General features: G+C 43.9%; 1 protein-coding gene across 2 annotated transcripts in view; it reads left to right on the top strand.

Annotated features, from left to right (window-relative positions):
* ZFYVE28 (zinc finger FYVE-type containing 28) overlaps nt 1-17,362 on the top strand; it is a 393,202-nt gene that overhangs the window by 339,546 nt on the left and 36,294 nt on the right. Inside the window, exons 10-11 of one of the 2 annotated variants that reach the window (XM_082244014.1) lie at nt 4,078-4,229; nt 14,703-14,819. In XM_082244014.1, coding sequence (XP_082100140.1) covers nt 4,078-4,229; nt 14,703-14,819 — 269 coding nt within the window. Of the gene's footprint in view, nt 1-4,074; nt 4,230-14,702; nt 14,820-17,362 lie in introns of both variants that reach the window. The other variant, XM_082244013.1, reaches the window with a different exon arrangement.

Here is a 17,362-nt window from a genome sequence, read left to right as displayed (position 1 = left end):
GTGTAAATGAGCCCTAAGAACATGCTAGTTTTAGGATGGTCACCAATGGCAGTTCCCATATTTCTATCCACACAGGTTAAAGAGCACCCGCCTAAGGCCCCTTTCACCCTGGGTGGAATCCATCCTGCTCAGCAGGCGATCTGTCCGCTGATCCCCTGCTGATCAGAGCAGAGTGGGAGGATGACGGTCCATGTCCACTCAGTTTCTCTATGGGTAGCTGAATGTAAACTGACTCTACTTTCCGTTTATACCTGACTGCCCTCCAAGCTGCCTATATGAAAGAGAACAGATCCCCGTTCTGTTTGTTTTTAGTGGACTGTATTGGAGTTAGCCTGGTGTAAATGGATAAAAATCTGTTTGCACCCACCGGTCCATAGAGATGAATGAGATCGGAACAGTTGTGTGAAAGGGGCTTCTTTTATTTGCTTGCCTGTAGAAAATATAGCTGTTGATGCTTCCAGGAATCTTGCAACTGATACATTCCTGTCCTATCTGCATTATCCATTCGTATTGTTCCCAGTAATCTCTTACCACAGAACACTTCTCTAGTGCTAATACTCTTTGTAGCTGATCATACACTGTTATGCAGGCCATACACAGAGCAAATTTATTCCTGCAACCACTGACAACTGCACCACAGATCCCTTCCTCCGAGCCATTGTATTCTCCCAAAGGGAGAAGCTATCCCAGCCGGGAGAAAAAAGTGATTTTTGCTAGCGGCTATACCAACCATTGGTAATAATCGCATGTAAAAGATACGTTCAGCCTGCCCATACGTGGTTCAAATCTTAGCCACCTCTTGCTTAATTGGCCAAGATTCGGATCGTCTATTGCCAGCCTTAATTTTTTTTATTCTGCCAGCAGGCTAAATGAAAAAAGGGCTGAATGAAAAAAAAATTGCAGATTCCTTCATCCACACAAACAAAGTGGATGGATGGAATCTCTCCCGCCAGGACATTGAATTCGGACAGTGGCACACTCAGCTGTCAGAATACCCTGATCAGTCGCTGATTCTGAAAAGTTTTCCAACTTATCTATTCGATAGAATTTGATCAAATAATAGACTGCTATTAATTCAAGCTAGTCAAGCTGGGAAAACCACACCCTGACCAAAATCCAGCTGAAGCAGCCAAATTTCTATCATTTTATGGCTAGCTTTAGGCCTTGTTCACACAGAAGATTTTTCTGGAAGGGCACGCAGGTTCCTGCTGGCTAAAAACCTCACCAGTTTAAACGTGTTAAGATGAGTTGAGTTTAATGCGTCTAGAGGCTTTTATGTCTGTCATGTTGTAATGCGTTGATGTGTTTACATGCGCTTAGGCATATTTGAGTTGGATTATGCACACTTAAATGTATTTGCAGTAAAAATGCAGAATCTGTGCAGCCACGGATGCATCTCTGCTCTATTTTTGTTATTTTTTAATTCTGCTAAACGCAGAGCTACATAATGACCCCCAGCGCAAGTTTCTGAATGGCCTAATTAATTTTAATTATCCGTATAGATGAGCGTAGTATTAGACCCTGCGCACATCTGTGTGCAGCGTCTTTTTTTTTTTTTTTTTTTTACGCCCTAGGTGAACGTGGCCAAAGGCTTCTTTCACATGGGTCGGAATTTGTTTTGATTAGCAGGGGATCTGTCTGCTGATCCCCTGCTGATCGGAGCAGAACGTGTCCGCTCAGTTTCTGCAGAGTGAACATGAACAGAGCCAGCTCTGCTCTATGGAATGGCTGGGTGTAAACAGACTCTGCTGACCATTTACACGGGACTGACCTCCCACCCACCTAGACAGATGGAGGTGGGGGGAGACGGATCCCCTTCCGTATATTTTTTTTAGCAGACTGGATCGAATTGGAGGTAGGTAAATGTAAAGGGCCACAAATCTGTTTTCTCTCACCAGTCCATAGAGTTGAATTGAGGGTCTGATCAAGTCCCCCTGGAAAACTGACAAGTGGAGGTGATCGGACCCTTCTCGTGAAAGGGGCCTTAGAGGAGACTAGCTTCCACATATACTGCTCAAAAAAATGAAAGGAACGCTTTGAAAACACATCAGATCTCAATGGGGAAAAATATGCTGGATATACTGATATGGACTGGGTAATGTGCTAGGAATGAAAGGATGCAGCATCATTTGATGGAAATTAAAACGATAAACCTACAGAGGGCTGAATTCAAAGACACCCCGAAAATCAAAGTGAAAAAATGATGCAGCAGGCACTTAGTCCATTTTGATGAAATTTCATTGCAGCAACCCAAAATAGTAGTTTGTATGGCCCCTACGAGTTTGTATGCATGTCTGAGAATGTCAGCGTATGCCCCTAAAGAGACGACGGATGGTGTCCTGGGGTATTTCCTTCCAGATCTGGACCAGGGTATTACTGAGCTCCTGAACTGACAAATAATGTCCCAGACGTGTTCTTTTGGATTTAGGTCAGACGAGCATGGGGACCATTCATTTATTATTCATTTTTATCAATTCCTTCATCCTCCAGGAACTGGCTGCATACTCTCACCACATGAGGCCAGTCATTGTCGTGCACCAGGAGGAACCCAGGACCCACTGCACCAGCGTAGGGTCTGACAAAGGGCACAAGGATTTCATCCAGATACCTAATGGCAGTGAGGGTGTCATTTTCTTGCCTGTAGAGATCTGTGCCTCCCTGCATGGATATGCCTCCTCAGACCATCACTGACCCACCACTAAACCAGTCATGCTAAATGATGTTACAGGCAGCATATTGTTCTCCACGACTTCTCCAGGCCCTTTCATGTCTGTCATATGTGCTCAAATGAAACTTGCTCTCATCTGTGAAAAGCACAGAGCACCAATGGCGGACCTGCCAATTTTGGTGTTCAATAGCAAATGCCAGTTGAGCTCCATGGTCCCGGGGAGTGAGCACAGGGCCCATCAGAGGACACCCTCATATAGTCTGTTTCTGATTGTTTAGTCAGAAACATTCACACCACTGGCCTGCTGGAGGTCATTTTGTAGGGCTCTGACGGTGCTCATCCCATTCCTCCATGCACAAAGGAGCAGATACCAGTGCTGCCGATGGTTTAAGGACCTTCTATGGCCCTGTCCAGCTTTCCTAGAGTAACTCCCTGTCTTCTGGAATCTCCTCCATGCTCTTGAGACTGCTGGAAGAATCAGCAAACCTTCTGGCAATGGCATCTATTGATGTGCCATCCTGGAGGAGTTGGGCTGCCTGTGCAACACCTATAGGGTCCATGTATCGCCTCATGCTATCATTAGTGACACTGACCCTAGAAAAATGTTAGTGGCCTCCACCTGTAAAACCATTCCTGTTTTGGAGGTTTTTTCATTGTTGCCCATGTAGTGCACCTGTTAACACCAAAGCAACTGAAACTGATTATTAACCCCCTCTGCTACTTAACTTACCAGATCAATGGCCCAGGAATTGAATTGACTTGATGCTATATTCTGATTAAAAAGTGTTCCATATTTTAATAAGCAGTGTATGTGAGTGTAAGCAACTGAGGTCTGTTTTTTTAAGATTATAGAAGCAGACTTTCATTTAGGTCCCTGTGTTACCTTGGAAAGACTGTTTGCTGGGAATCTGATGCAATTGTATTGTCTTGTTCCTCCATGTTCGCTGCAATATTTGATTGGTCAATTAGCAGGTCTCTCTGGTAACAATGTATGTATGAAATTTGTTTCTGGGAAAATACATAGAGGTGGAAAAGAAATCCAATTTGCAATAGTGAAGAGTTTCCTAACCCTGGCTGTGACTTTGTAGAAAGTTTTGTTCTTGGATGAGGATGGATTTGGGTTTATGCTGAGAGGTAAGTGCTGGTGTTATTGGAAAGCAATCTGCTGCCTTGGCATCTCATTGTGAGATTGTCACTTCACATCGCTGAGAGTGACAACTGAGAACAGGCGTCTGTCAGACTTCTTACTCTGTGATAGAAATCTGTATTTCTCTTTTCCCGCATATGGGAACACAGGTGACCTTTTCCGTATCATCTTTAATAACACATTGCTACAAGTGTGGGTGCATTTCACCGTTCATTTTTCTCCTTGTTCCTCTTTCTCTTACCTTTATGTGTTCTCCCAGCAGCTTGATGACCAGCTCCTGTTCATCGGATGACATTGATCAGGAGGAAATACAGCTGGCCTTGCAGGCTGCGAAGATTGCGTCCAGAGAAAAGATCAGATCCCGCTTCCACAGCAGTAATGACCTCATTCACCGGCTCTTTGTCTGCATCTCAGGTTTGTCTTCCTTCCATTCATCAGAGCTCTATACAGCAATTCTGTCCTATCACTCATCTGATTAACACACATTAATTTATGATACCTTGTCATCGATTCACAGACACCATTAATTATTTTTCGTGCATTCGTTATTTTATATTATTATTAGATTAACATAAAAAAATAAACTAAGCATTGGTGTGTAATCATTTTTTCTCTTTCGTTCATCGACGGACACAGCGCTCCATAAATCATAACTAGTGGGTTATATATCCTCCTCCAGGAGTAGAACTAGGCATAACAAAAACACCTGGCTACGCCCATGGGCCATCCTCAGCTGGTATATAACCCCCCTCTCTGCTCTAGGTAATCAGTTTTAATAGGTCTACTCAGGAGTAAGGACCTAGGCTCCCGGCTGGGATCTATGGTCCTAGCAGTTTTTTTCCTTCCTTACATCTTTTTTGTTTTTTTTCTCTCAGGCGATCTACAATCAACTGCCGGACTGGGCGACAGGCTGGATAATCTAGATTTAGTTGTCCCCGCAGCCCAGCCAGCGAGTGCATGCAGACCGCAGCTATGCGCTAGGTCGGCCCGCGAGTTAAATGTCTTGCAGGGTCACATACAATGGGGTATGGGTCTGAGTTGCAGCGGTCCCTTGGCTGACAGCTCCCCTACTTCGGTGGTGAGAATTCTGTCTGGAGCGTTATCTGCACCATGGAAGGGTAAGTACAGTCCTCCCTCTCCCATTTTGGAGTTTTTTTGGGGTGGACACTGGTAAGCTCCAGGGAAGGTCGGACCTGCCTGTTGGTTCCCTCCTCCCATCCTTAAATCCCTAAGTGAGCTGGGCTTCCCCCACTCCCATTCCCCCCTGTCTGGACCTGGAGTCTGGTGGGGGTCCTAGGGCAGATGATGCAGCAGAGACCCCTGGGGTCTCCCCCGCTATCCCCACTCTGTTAGGGTCCTGGGATAGTGTACCTCCTGCCCTGGTAGTCTGGAGGGGTGCACTGTGGGTATAGTGCAGGGGGGTCCCAGTGCAGAGTGCACAACGGAGTCTCCCCTAACGTGTGTCATACTTCCGGGGGGGCTCCCCTTGCAGAGGGTGTGGCATTGCAGAGGGCGCAGGAAAGATCCTGGCAGCATGCTACAGCATCTGTAGCTGATTGCGGCCAATTTCTCTTTGTCTGGCCAGTCTCCAGCTGATGGCCATTTTTGTGTAGCCCGATAATGTCACGGGGGCCATTTTTCTTTAGTCCGGGAGATGCTGGAGACTACCCAAGCCTCGTGGGGATGCCGAAGCTTCTCCTCTTCTTCCTCAGTTTCACTTCATGTGCCCAGGGCATATGAACAGGGATGGCGTCCATGGTGATGCTGGGTCCAAATTCTAAGCGCTCCTCATCGGTAGGGTGGGTCCTTAGGGGTCCCTGTTATCTCTCTCTCTCTGCTGATGGGTCCCCTGAGCTTTGGGGGGATCCTTTAGTGGTGCCAAAAGATTGTTTTTGTACTGCAAGGTCTTCCTTTCCTTATGGAGCCTCAGGGCCACATCTCCCCCACTGACCCCCTCATGGAGTAGGCAGGTCCCTTGGAACCCCAGCTTCCCATGGTTGCACTGATGGTGGTCATGCAGTCCTTAGTGTCCCGGCTTGAAGTGACATGGGCAAAGGCCCAGGAGGAAGCCTTTCCCTGCTCAGTCTGTCTCGTCTGACTCTCAGTCTGATGCTGCCGTGGACGCAGCCTGTCCAGGGGGGCTAAATATCACACCCCCAGATCCATCCGATAGTGAGGATGATTCTTCCATGGTCGCAGTAGCGTATTAAAAAGCGCTGGTAGACGCACTTATCACTGCAGTAAGTGAGACCTAAAATGGAGGATGCGGCTGATGTAGCCACGAATGTGGCTGTGTTTGGTACGCATAAGTCACCTCGCACTTCAAAGGTGTTTCCTTATGTGCCTTATTTTGACAGGTTTTCCTGTAAGAAATGGGAACAACCAATATTACACTTTGTGGTCCCCAAACGTTTTGCTGTATGTTACCCTTTTGAGGAGTCACTTTTAAAAAAGTGGACTAGTTCCCCCGGTGGTTGACCCTCCTGTTTCCAGTTTAAACAAAGCTACCATGATCCCAGTAGAGGAATGCCCGTACTCTAAGAACCCTGCTGACCGGAAAGCGGAGGCTGTGGCACACAGCATGTTTACTAAGGCTGGTTCAAATATGCGGCCAGTCTTTGCCTCAGCCCTGGTGTCTCAGACCCTAACTGAATGACCCAAATTTTTGTGCCGGGGCCTGGGGGGTGAGCAGGTCCCCACTGCTTATGTTGATTTAGCGGACCAGTTTATCCATGGGCTGCAGTTTATTTGTGATGCCGCTTTGGATACAGCTCCTGTGCTGGCCAAACTTTGTTTCAGCAGTGGTGATTAGGCACATGCTGTGGCTTAAGAATTGGTCCGCAGACCAAGCCTCTAAGAAAGCTCTCATTGATCTGCCCTTTCAAGGCGATCGTCTGTTTGGGGATACCATAGATGACATCATTAAGGGTATCGTGGGGAAGAGTACCTTCCTGCCATAGTCTAGGAAAGGGAAGGAGCCTCGTCGCACACGGGGGCCCTCCTCAGCACATAGAAAATTATTTTCTGCTTCTGGGACAGAGAAAAAGGGAAATCGACCTTTCAAATCTTCCCTGGGATGTTCCAAGCATCCTTGGTCTGGTAAGCCTAGATCTAGCTTCTCTGGACCCGCGGACAAGACCCCTTTAGCATGAAGGTCTGCCCTCACCCTTGATTGGGGTGGGGGGGACTTTCCGGCTTTGTGGACCTCCTTCATGAGCGTCAAGGGGATCCACTAAATTATTCTTTTGTGGGTACCCAGAAAGGGGGACAAAGCTTGTCCTTTTCAGGTTTTTTTAGGTTTCCGAATCTCCTTGTGCGGATTTAATTCCTGCAAAGGTTCAGGTGATGTCCGAACTACCTAAGGTCCCCCCTATGCCTGTCCGGGGAATTTATTTACCTAGGTCTGGTTCTAATTCTGACCAGAGTGGTCCTTTCTCTCAAACTTCAGGAACCACAGGCCGTAATTCACTGGCTGCTGTCACACAGTTAGTTCTCTTTCCCATTTTGCATACAGGTTCTGAGTCTGGTATCCACCTTCAAGACAGTTCTGTTTGCACAGTCCTACATGTAGCTCCTTTAGCATGTTCGAATCCACAGGAGGATACCGAGGTTCGTGGCGAAATTACAGGTTCCTCTGTGGCAGACGCCTTAGACGTCCAAGGGCCACGGTAATGCCAGTATCATCCTTGGCTCAGGCTTCTTCCGTAATTCCTGTGAGGAATCATGGGGGCTCGTCCCTTGGGGGCTTCCTCTCAGAGAAGACCAGTTGTGCCAAGGGCTGATCTACTACCTGCTTTACAGTCGCTGGTTTTAATGGCTTAGCCATTGAAAGTCAGGTACTGAGGGATATAGGTCTGGATCAGTGATTCCTACTATGGTGAAGGCGAGGAAGTAGTCTTCCAGCAAGATATACCATTGTACGTGGAAAGCGTACATTTCTTGGTGTGATCGATTGGCGCTTATTCTCAATCCTTTTCTGTGGCTCGGATCCTAACCTTTCTTCTGTTGATCAGAAGTTGGCCTTGAGTACCATTAAGGGCCAGGTGTCTGTCCTGCCAACTTCTTTTATCGACCCCTAGCCACGCACTCTTTAATTCGTACCTTCATTCAGGGGATTCGACATGTGGCTCCACCTGTACGGTCTCTTTTGCCGCCATGGGATTTAAATTTAGTACTTTCGGTTCTCCAGAAATCTCCATTTGAGAATATTTGGGAGATTCCCTTGCCTACGTTATCCCAGACGGTGGAATTCTTGGTGGCTATTACCTTGGCCTGCAGGATATCAGAATTGGTGACATTATCCTGTCAAAGTCCCTATTTAGTGGTTCATAGGGATAATGTAGTTCTTCGTCCCTGTCCATCATTCCTGCCCAAAGTTGTCTCTGACTTCCATTCACATGAGGACATTGTATTGCCTTCTTTGTGTCCCAAACTTGCTAATCCCAGGGAATCTGCTTTGCATACCTTGGATGTGGTCTGTGCGATTCAGGTATATCTGAGTCCTTTCGGAGGTCAGACTCGCTTTTTGTGATTACGGACGGACCAAGGCAAGGGCTGGCCGCTTCTTCGGCTACCATCTCCAGATGAATCAGGCAGACGGTGACTCAGGCCTATTCCATTAAAGGTCAGGTTCCACCTTTCCATGTCACGGCACATTCTACTCATGCGCTGATCACTTCTTGGGCCTTCCGTCATCAGGCATCAATATCGCAAGTTTGGAATGCGGCCACTTGGTTGTCGGTGCATACCTTCACAAAATTCTATAAGGTAGATACTTTGGCATCTGTGGATGCTTCTTTTGGCCGCAAAGTTTTGCAGGATGCTTTTTAAGAGGGGCTGTTCCCTCTTGAGGTTTTTTTTTTCTTTAAACTTTTATTTTTCAGATGGGGCTCCTGTGACCCGGTAAGGCTTCTGTGTCCTGGTTAAGGACTCATATGTTTAGCCTTGAGTCACTTTCCCCACCCCTCATTTTTCTTTTGGCACTGCTTTTGGACAACCCAGTAGTTATGATTTATGGAGCGCTGTGTCCATCAATGAACGAAAGAGAACTGTTTGTACTTACCGTAAAATCCATTTCTCTGAGTTTGATGGACACAGCACCCACCCCTCTATGGAGTTCTGATACTTATAATACTGCTTGCTACTAAATGGATTACCTAGAGCAGAGAGGGGGTTTTATACCAGCTGAGGAAGAACCATGGGCATAGCCAGATGTTTTTTGTTCTTTCTAGTCCGACTCCTGGAGGAGGCAATATAACCCATTAGTTATGATTTATGGAGTGCTGTGTCCGTCAATGACCTCAGAGAAATGGATTTTACGGTAAGTACAAAAAACACAATATTCAGCATGAGATGAATGTTTAACGCAAACCTCCAGGCAGATATAAAACTGACACTAATTAATGCAGCTCTGTATTCCTGAAAAAAAAAATAATTACATCTTTTTTTTAAAGCGGTTGTAAAGGCAGAAGGGTTTTTTTTTTTTACCTTGGAGCATTCTCTGCATTAGGGAAAAAACCTTCAGTTTGACGCTCTTTCCCCAGCCCCCCCTTATACATACCTGAGTTTCATCTAAATTCAGCACTGTGCCTGAGGGCAGTGGCTCTCCCTCCTCATGGCCAATTAGTAGCAGCGGGAGCCATTGGCTTCTGGTGCTGTCAATCAAATTTTGTGACAAGCAGGGTTGAGCCGCGTTATCTGTATCTGTTGATACTGGCAGCGCGGCTTGGGGTTGTGAGAAGAGGAGCCAGACGTGCCAGTGGGGAATCCTAGACGAGGAGAATTGGGACTGCTCTGTGCATAACCATTGTATAGAGCGATAAACATATGTTTATTATTCAAAAAAAAAAAAAAAATATATATATATATACCCTTTGCAATCTCTTTAAATTCTGCCAATGTAAAAATCCTTCATTTGGCTTGGTATCGACCTTTTTGAGGCCTCATTCATACATGTGTTTGGATCGTCTATGATTTGCAGTGGGAAACTCAGCAGGGTTTCCTGGAAGCCCCCACAAAGCAATGAGAGGCTGACAGTGCCCGCAGCCATACGCTGACGTTCTCATGTAATCAGACATGCAGGACTACCTGTTGATGATCAACTGTGAATGTAAACAGTCTGTGTCCTGGGATGATTATCCACAGGTAGTCGCTGAATGTTTGATTACATGCACACAGCCACGAATGGCTGTGAGCACGCTGTCAGCTTCTCATTCTTTTGTATGGGGCTTCCTGCTCGCAGCTGTTCGCAGTAAGCCCTGCAGAGTCTCCTTGAATTTGGCTCCAAATGCACCTATGAATAAAGCCTTCAACCCCTATATATCCGCACTTACGTTTGAAGAGGGAGGAGCAGCACTTGGACCTCATCAGATGTGCTGCTTTCATATATATATATATATATATATATACGGAGCATGCTGACTGAAGGAAAGCCAGTTCTGATTAGCTCAGCAACATTCTGCTGCACTTTCACTGTCCAATCACAGGTTAGAGGCAGGAAGTTGACCAAGCTGTATTGATTCAGTAGACACCAGTCAATTCCCCAGCCTGGCCAGGGCATCTGTCAAAGCAATGCAAATCTCAGGAACTAATAAACAAAAAAATATAGCCCACCTGGCTGCTCCAAAGATCTCCCAGGACAAGGGATAAAAGGGTTTAGCACAGTGCTGTCCTTTGAAAGCCTGCTACATGTGATAGTCTCTCCCCTTGTGAATCTTTGGGTGTGCTGATGTACTCATTCTGTCTACTCACTCTGTCCTCTTTACTCCCTGTCGCTCTTAGGCAAGATCTTCTCAAACCAGACGTTAAAAGGATTATTCCCAGGCAGCCTGAGCCCAGCCTTGAGTCAAAGCCCCCCTAGACTGGAGGGACATCTCCTCAGAACTTTATCATCCACCCAACGCCCCTGCTGGCTAGGCTTTGCTTTGACATTTTCCTGTAGAAGAAATGTTTTTTAAGCCCAGTGTGCATGGACCCTGAAGAAGTAAGAGCATAGAATAGAGCAAGACTTCAAACAGCATACAGCTGTTTCAGGCTTGTTGGCCGTCATCAGTGCAATGTGTGGTAGTTTTAGGGAGATAGACTGTACAGCACTGGCCTGGCATAAACAGAGAATTTCCCCTTTTCTTTAAAGTACATTTAAAGAGAAAATGTAAGCTTAAGATGCATACAGGCAGATTAGACAAACTGCTCAGCACCTCAGTTTTTCCTCCAAACATTCCTGTACTGAACCATGCACCTGGTGATCCTAAAGTGCATCCACTTGGGAAGAAGGAACACACACTGGAGTATCCTTGCTGCCTCACATACAGCCCAGTCTGTAAAACATCTAAACCAAAAAGTCAGAATTTTTATTGATTTTTTTTTTTGCCACCAATCAAATTTAAACTTATATTAAAGACTGATTGTGATTGGTGATGGAGGAAGCAGACAGAGAGATGAAGTTACACAGCATAGCCTTCAGGAACAACCCTCTTTGTGTCAATGTATAGAGACATGTGCCTAATGTGCAGTGGAGTACTTTCTCATTGAAGCACAGCTGCTGAGTTTGCTGGATGAACTTAGTACTGCTTTCACACGTTGCCTGCATTACTCGCCCCTTGTGACACATAACTAAGAATATAAAGTCACTGAGGAGTTTTGTGACCTTTATAAACGCCCAGTACAGCTTTGTGCATTAATGTGCTCAACAAACTTCTAAGTGAATCCTAATTTCTGTACAGAAGAGGGCACTTCATTTCACATATAGAATTTTTTTTATATATATATATATACAGTACAGACCAAAAGTTTGGACACACCTTCTCATTCAAAGCGTTTTCTTTATTTTCATGACTATGAAAATTGTAGAGTCACACTTCAAGAGGTAGTCACCTGAAATGGTTTTCACTTCACAGGTGTGCCCTGTCAGGTTTAAGAAGTGTGATTTCTTGCCTTATAAATGGGGTTGGGACCTTCAGTTGTGTTGTGCAGAAGTCAGGTGGATACACAGCTGATAGTCCTACTGAATAGACTGTTAGAATTTGTATTATGGAAGAAAAAAGCAGCTAAGTACAGAGTGGCCATCATTACTTTAGGAAATGAAGGTCAGCCAGTCCGAAAAATTGTGAAAACTTTGAAAATGTGCCCAAGTGCAGTCACAAAAACCATCAAGCGCTACAAAGAAACTGGTTCACATGCGGACCGCCCCAGGAAAGGCAGACCAAGAGTCACCTCTGCTGCGGAGGATAAGTTCATCCGAGTCACCAGCCTCAGAAATCGCAGGTTAACAGCAGCTCAGATTAGAGACCAGGTCAATGGCACACGGAGTTCTAGCAGCAGACACCTCTCTAGAACAACTGTTAAGAGGAGACTGTGTGAATCAGGCCTTCATGGTAGAATATCTGCTAGGAAACCACTGCTAAAGAAAGGCAAAAAGCAGAAGAGACTTGTTTGGGCTAAAGAACAAAAGGAATGGACATTAGACCAGTGGAAATCTGTGCTTTGGTCTGATGAGTCCAAATTTGAGATCTTTGGTTCCAACCACCGTGTCTTTGTGCGACACAGAAAAGATGAACGGATGGACTCTACATGCCTGGTTCCCACCGTGAAGCATGGAGGAGGAGGTGTGATGGTGTGGGGGTGCTTTGCTGGTGACACTGTTGGATATTTATTAAAAATTGAAGGCATACTGAACCAGCATGGCTACCACAGCATCTTGCAGCGGCATGCTATTCCATCTGGTTTGCGTTTAGTTGGACCATCATTTATTTTTCAACAGGACAATGAACCCAAACACACCTCCAGGCTATGTAAGGGCTATTTGACCAAGAAGGAGAGTGATGGGGTGCTGCGCCAGATGACCTGGCCTCCACAGTCACCAGACCTGAACCCAATCGAGATGGTTTGGGGTGAGCTGGACCGCAGAGTGAAGGCAAAAGGGCCAACAAGTGCTAAGCATCTCTGGGAACTCCTTCAATGTTGGAAGACCATTTCAGGTGACTACCTCTTGAAGTGTGACTCTACAATTTTCATAGTCATGAAAATAAAGAAAACTCTTTGAATGAGGTGTGTCCAAACTTTTGGTCTGTACTGTGTGTGTGTGTGTGTGTGTGTATATATATATATATATATATATATATATATATATATATATATATATATATATATATATATATAAATGTATATACATACACAGACACACACACACACACTATTTTACCAAACGTATTGGGACGCCTGCCTTTACACGCACATAAGCTTTAATGGCATCCCGGTCTTAGTCCATAGGGTTCAATATTGAGATGGCCCACCCTTTGCAGATTCAACAGCTTCAACTCTTCTGGGAAGGCTGTCCACAAGGTTTAGGAGTGTCTATGAGAATGTTTGACCATTCTTCCAGAAACACATTTGTGAGGTCAGGCACTGGTGTTGGACAAGAAGGCCTGGCTCGCATTCTCTGCTCTAATTAATCCCAAAGAAGTACCAGGGCTAGAATTATTGCTCTCGCTCTAACGATCGCAGTGATGTCTTTCATGTGTGGTTTGAGCACTGTTTACATATGTGGGCGCGACTTGCTTATGCGTTCGCTTCTGCGCGTGAGCTCGGAGGAAGGGGCGCTTTGAATTTTTTTCTTATTTTACCTTTTATTTTTTTATTTTTACACTGTCCTTTTTTTAAAAAAAAAAAAAAAATTTGATCAGCTTTTATTTCTATTACAAGGAATGTAAACATCTTTTGTAAAAGGAGATAAGCAGGACAGCTCCTCTTTAATGTGAGATCTGGGGACAAAAAGACCTCAGATCTCACATGTACACTTAAGCAAAAAAAAAAAAGTCATTTTTTTCCAGCATGAAAAAAAATGGGCCCTTTTAAGGCCATTGGGAGGAAGCGACGTATGACATTGCTCTGGTCCTTCAAGGCCATAGAGTCGAGTGAGGTCCATCTTGCCCTCACCCGACTTCCTGCCTAGGACCTGAAAGGACTGGATTTTTTCCCCGTTACCAACAGCTCCGGTAAGCAGAGAAAAAACGACTGGGAAGCGGTGGGGGGAACACCTCTCCTGCCGCTCAGAAAAGCGATCCTGCTGGGACCACTTTTATGTGTGTAGCACTGCCCACTAGAGGACTGCTGAGAATTACACTTTCTGGATTCCCCTGGGTTACCCTTAGCAACTGACAGCAGATAAACGGCAATGAAAGTTCTTGGCTCAGTCAATCAATCCAGGGAATGTTGTTTTTGTGTTTTTATTGAGAACTTGAATAGGAGAAGGGATGAGTGGGATACTCCGACTATTAACTATTCACAGTCTTGAGGCCAATTAACTTTAGAATGCGGCATGCCTCAGAACATTCAAGCTGTTATAAAAGCCAGAGGTGGTGCAACAAAGTACTAGTGGTGTACTGTAGTGTTTTTTCTTTTTTTTCTTCACGATTCCATAATATTTTATTTAGAATTGAGTGATTCCATATTTTTTTCCTCTGCTTGATCTACAAAAACAGTTGCAGTTGACTACAGTTTTCTTTCTTTTTTACTTTTTTTAAATGTTTCTTAATGTTAAATGAAAATATTTTTGAGGCATGTCTGTGATTAGTTTTTTTTTTTTCTTTACCAATCAAATTAACATTTTCCAACAGTGGCGATTCCATACTTTTTGCCAGGGGTTGTACTAGAGCCGGATAGAGGACTTGCTTATGTTGGGTCAAAAAATGTAATCTTTTTTCTTTTTTGCCTAGAAACCAATTTTCTGTGCTCTGAATAAACACTAATAAAAACCATGTATGTTTAATGCCCATTTTGGAAAAATGTTTCTAGGAGCAGCTAAAATGCTTTTACCTCCACACTCGTCTGCATGATGCCCATTATTGTTCCCTGACCATATAAGATGTTTGTGCCCATTGTCGTCCCCAGGTGTTGCTGATCAGTTGCAGACAAACTATGCAAGTGACCTAAGGAGTATCCTAAAGACTTTGTTTGAAGTCATGGCCACCAAACAGGAAATAGATGACAAAGGGAAACAGAAAAAAGGTAACTTGTTTTTTTTTTTTTTTTTTTAAATGCATAGCATTTCATTGGAAGTAAATATTTCACCATGGCCACACGGAAAAAATGGGGGGAGCCAGCAGAGCTGTGTCAGGATGGAGAGTGGGGAAGGGGCAAGTAAATAGGTCCCTTATCGGCACCTACCGTTTCTGAATGGACAGGATGTTTACACCCCATTTACACTTGTTCAACTTGTGAATCAAAGTTGCATGACAAGTCGTACTCCTTGTTTTTCAGTGATAGCCATTCATATATGTGGAACTTAAAGTAGTTTATGCACTTTTTTTCATGCAACGTTAGTGCCATAGACTTCGATATTAACCCTCAAAAGTTGCATGAAAGTCGTACCTGAATGTTTTACATGCAACAGTGGGTCTGACTTTAAAAGAGGGACAACAAGTCACATCCAAATTGCAATCCAAAGTCGTGCAAGTTTGGAGTTGTACAATTGTAAATTGAGTCTTACTGTGCTTTACAGTGTTTAATATGCTTCAGTTTATGAATGAACAGGAAGCTCTGTACAGAGCTATTACTATCCATGCATTCTGTGCAGCTGAGGCTATAGAGATTGGAGATACATCAGAGGTCAACCCTGATATTTCACCAAAGCCTAAGAAAATGTAAAATATATTTAAAAAAAATGGTAAAAACAACTAAAATAACAAAAAAAAGAAAAACGACTGACCCTGGTGGCGGACCTACCAGGGTCGCATAGGTCACACTTGTAACCGGACCCTGGCGTTCCACCACCAGGCTTAGAGGGAAGGACCGTAGCCTTTAGTTACGCTTCTGTGAAGCAGCCTTAGATTAGGTAAGTATTCACTTCTTTCCTTTACAGTGTATTTAGTATAGGGGTTAGAATGGGGGTGGGAACAGGTTGGTTTAGACTGGACTTCCACTTTCACAGTGTTCAAAAAGTGCATTGACTTAAATTGGAGAATGTAGCCCAAAGAAGGGCACTTAACAGAAAAACATTAAAGACTTGGAGAGGTAGTGATTCCTGAATGGAGTAACACCAAAGAAAAGCACCACTAGAGATGTTGGGGAGACTAGAGGAAGAAGGCAGAGCGCACTGATATTTGGAGACTTGAGCATGTGCTAAAGCTAAGACATTGTGCTCATTTCACAAAGCTATAGCACAAGGTAAAGAAACTTTATTTTAGCCATGTGACTGTAATTTTCAAATCTCATTGAGCTGAAAAATATAATAACTTTTGATATTAGAAAGATCTTTATCCGGGTGTGTTGGATTTGTGAATTGTAACCAGCAGACAGTGGGAGGCAGCACAGGTACTTCGATGGGAGCGGTTGTGCTTATTGGTTTTAGGAAGATCTTCATTTTTAAAATAACCTGCTCTTCTCCCAGAAAATAGTCCTAGAAATGGTAAGGGATTTCAAGTAAACTTAAAATACTTCAAATTGTGCTGCAATGGATTCTCATATATTAACTTTTCTATTGACAAATCCGCTGAAACACAATGCCCTCTTGTGGCAATAGTTTAGAAAGCAAGCACCTGCTATCAAGATTTAGAAAACGTAACTCTCTTTTGAGTCGTAGTCCCCCATAAATAGTTTCTACACTTTTTAAGCAGGGATTATATGTACTTTTTTTTAGTATAGGTTTATGATTTTTTTTTTTTGTGAAAAGAATTCTAAAATACCATATAAATATAAAAATATGACATATATCTCTGCAATACATGCACATTCCCTGCGTTCCTTCCCATTAAAAATGCTGCGGTACAGAAACATTCCTGTCCCTCTGCCAGAAACCCCAAGCAGTGTTTGCCCAGCAAAACAAAACACAGACAGCAGAAGGAAAATCTGTTCTGTGATCAAGAAGAAATTTTATTTTGTGACTTGTTTTTTTGCAACTCTACATTTAGGGCTCATTCACACCACAGTGCACATTAGTGGAGCGAAATGTACAATAACAAGTATGCAGTTTGAATTGTGCTGCGCTGCAGTGTAGTTTTAACAAGCATTGTAGAGCATTTTTTTTTTTTTTTTTTTTTTTTTAAGTCTGTGTTATTACTGTGCTCTGTGACAACACGCTGCAGAGCATAGTAATAACAGACTTATAAAAAAATAAAAGTTTTGAAGCAGTTTTAGATGTTGCAATATCTAAAAGAAATTTTTTTAGCACACAACATATTGGTGCAAACTAAAGCCATGGATATAAGGCTATTCTCCCTGTCCTTGCAATGGCACTGCATTGGCCAAGCACTGCTGGTGTAAATGAAACCTATATGGTATAAGTGCAGTGCACAGTGAATTTATTTGCAAATAAAATAAAACTTTTTTTCAGTATTTTATAGTAAAGCTGTAAGTAAACCCATCAATTTAACAGTTTCAAAAAACAGTTACATTCCTGGCACTTGCTGGGAATGTAACTGTCACATTGGCTGTGCTCTCAACCAAACTGTCAAACTATCCAATGGCTGGTGTCATAACTGGTCACATGTGCAGCACTTGAAGATTAAAAAGAGGCCAAGATGGCAGCTTCCTTGGCTTAAAACATAGCAGCA

Source organism: Pelophylax lessonae, assembly GCF_965119305.1.
Source record: "Pelophylax lessonae genome assembly, chromosome: 1".
In the NCBI taxonomy this organism is placed as follows: domain Eukaryota; kingdom Metazoa; phylum Chordata; class Amphibia; order Anura; family Ranidae; genus Pelophylax; species Pelophylax lessonae.
The sequence above is the reverse complement of the archived record's forward strand: the minus strand, read 5'-3'. Positions and strand labels throughout refer to the sequence as shown.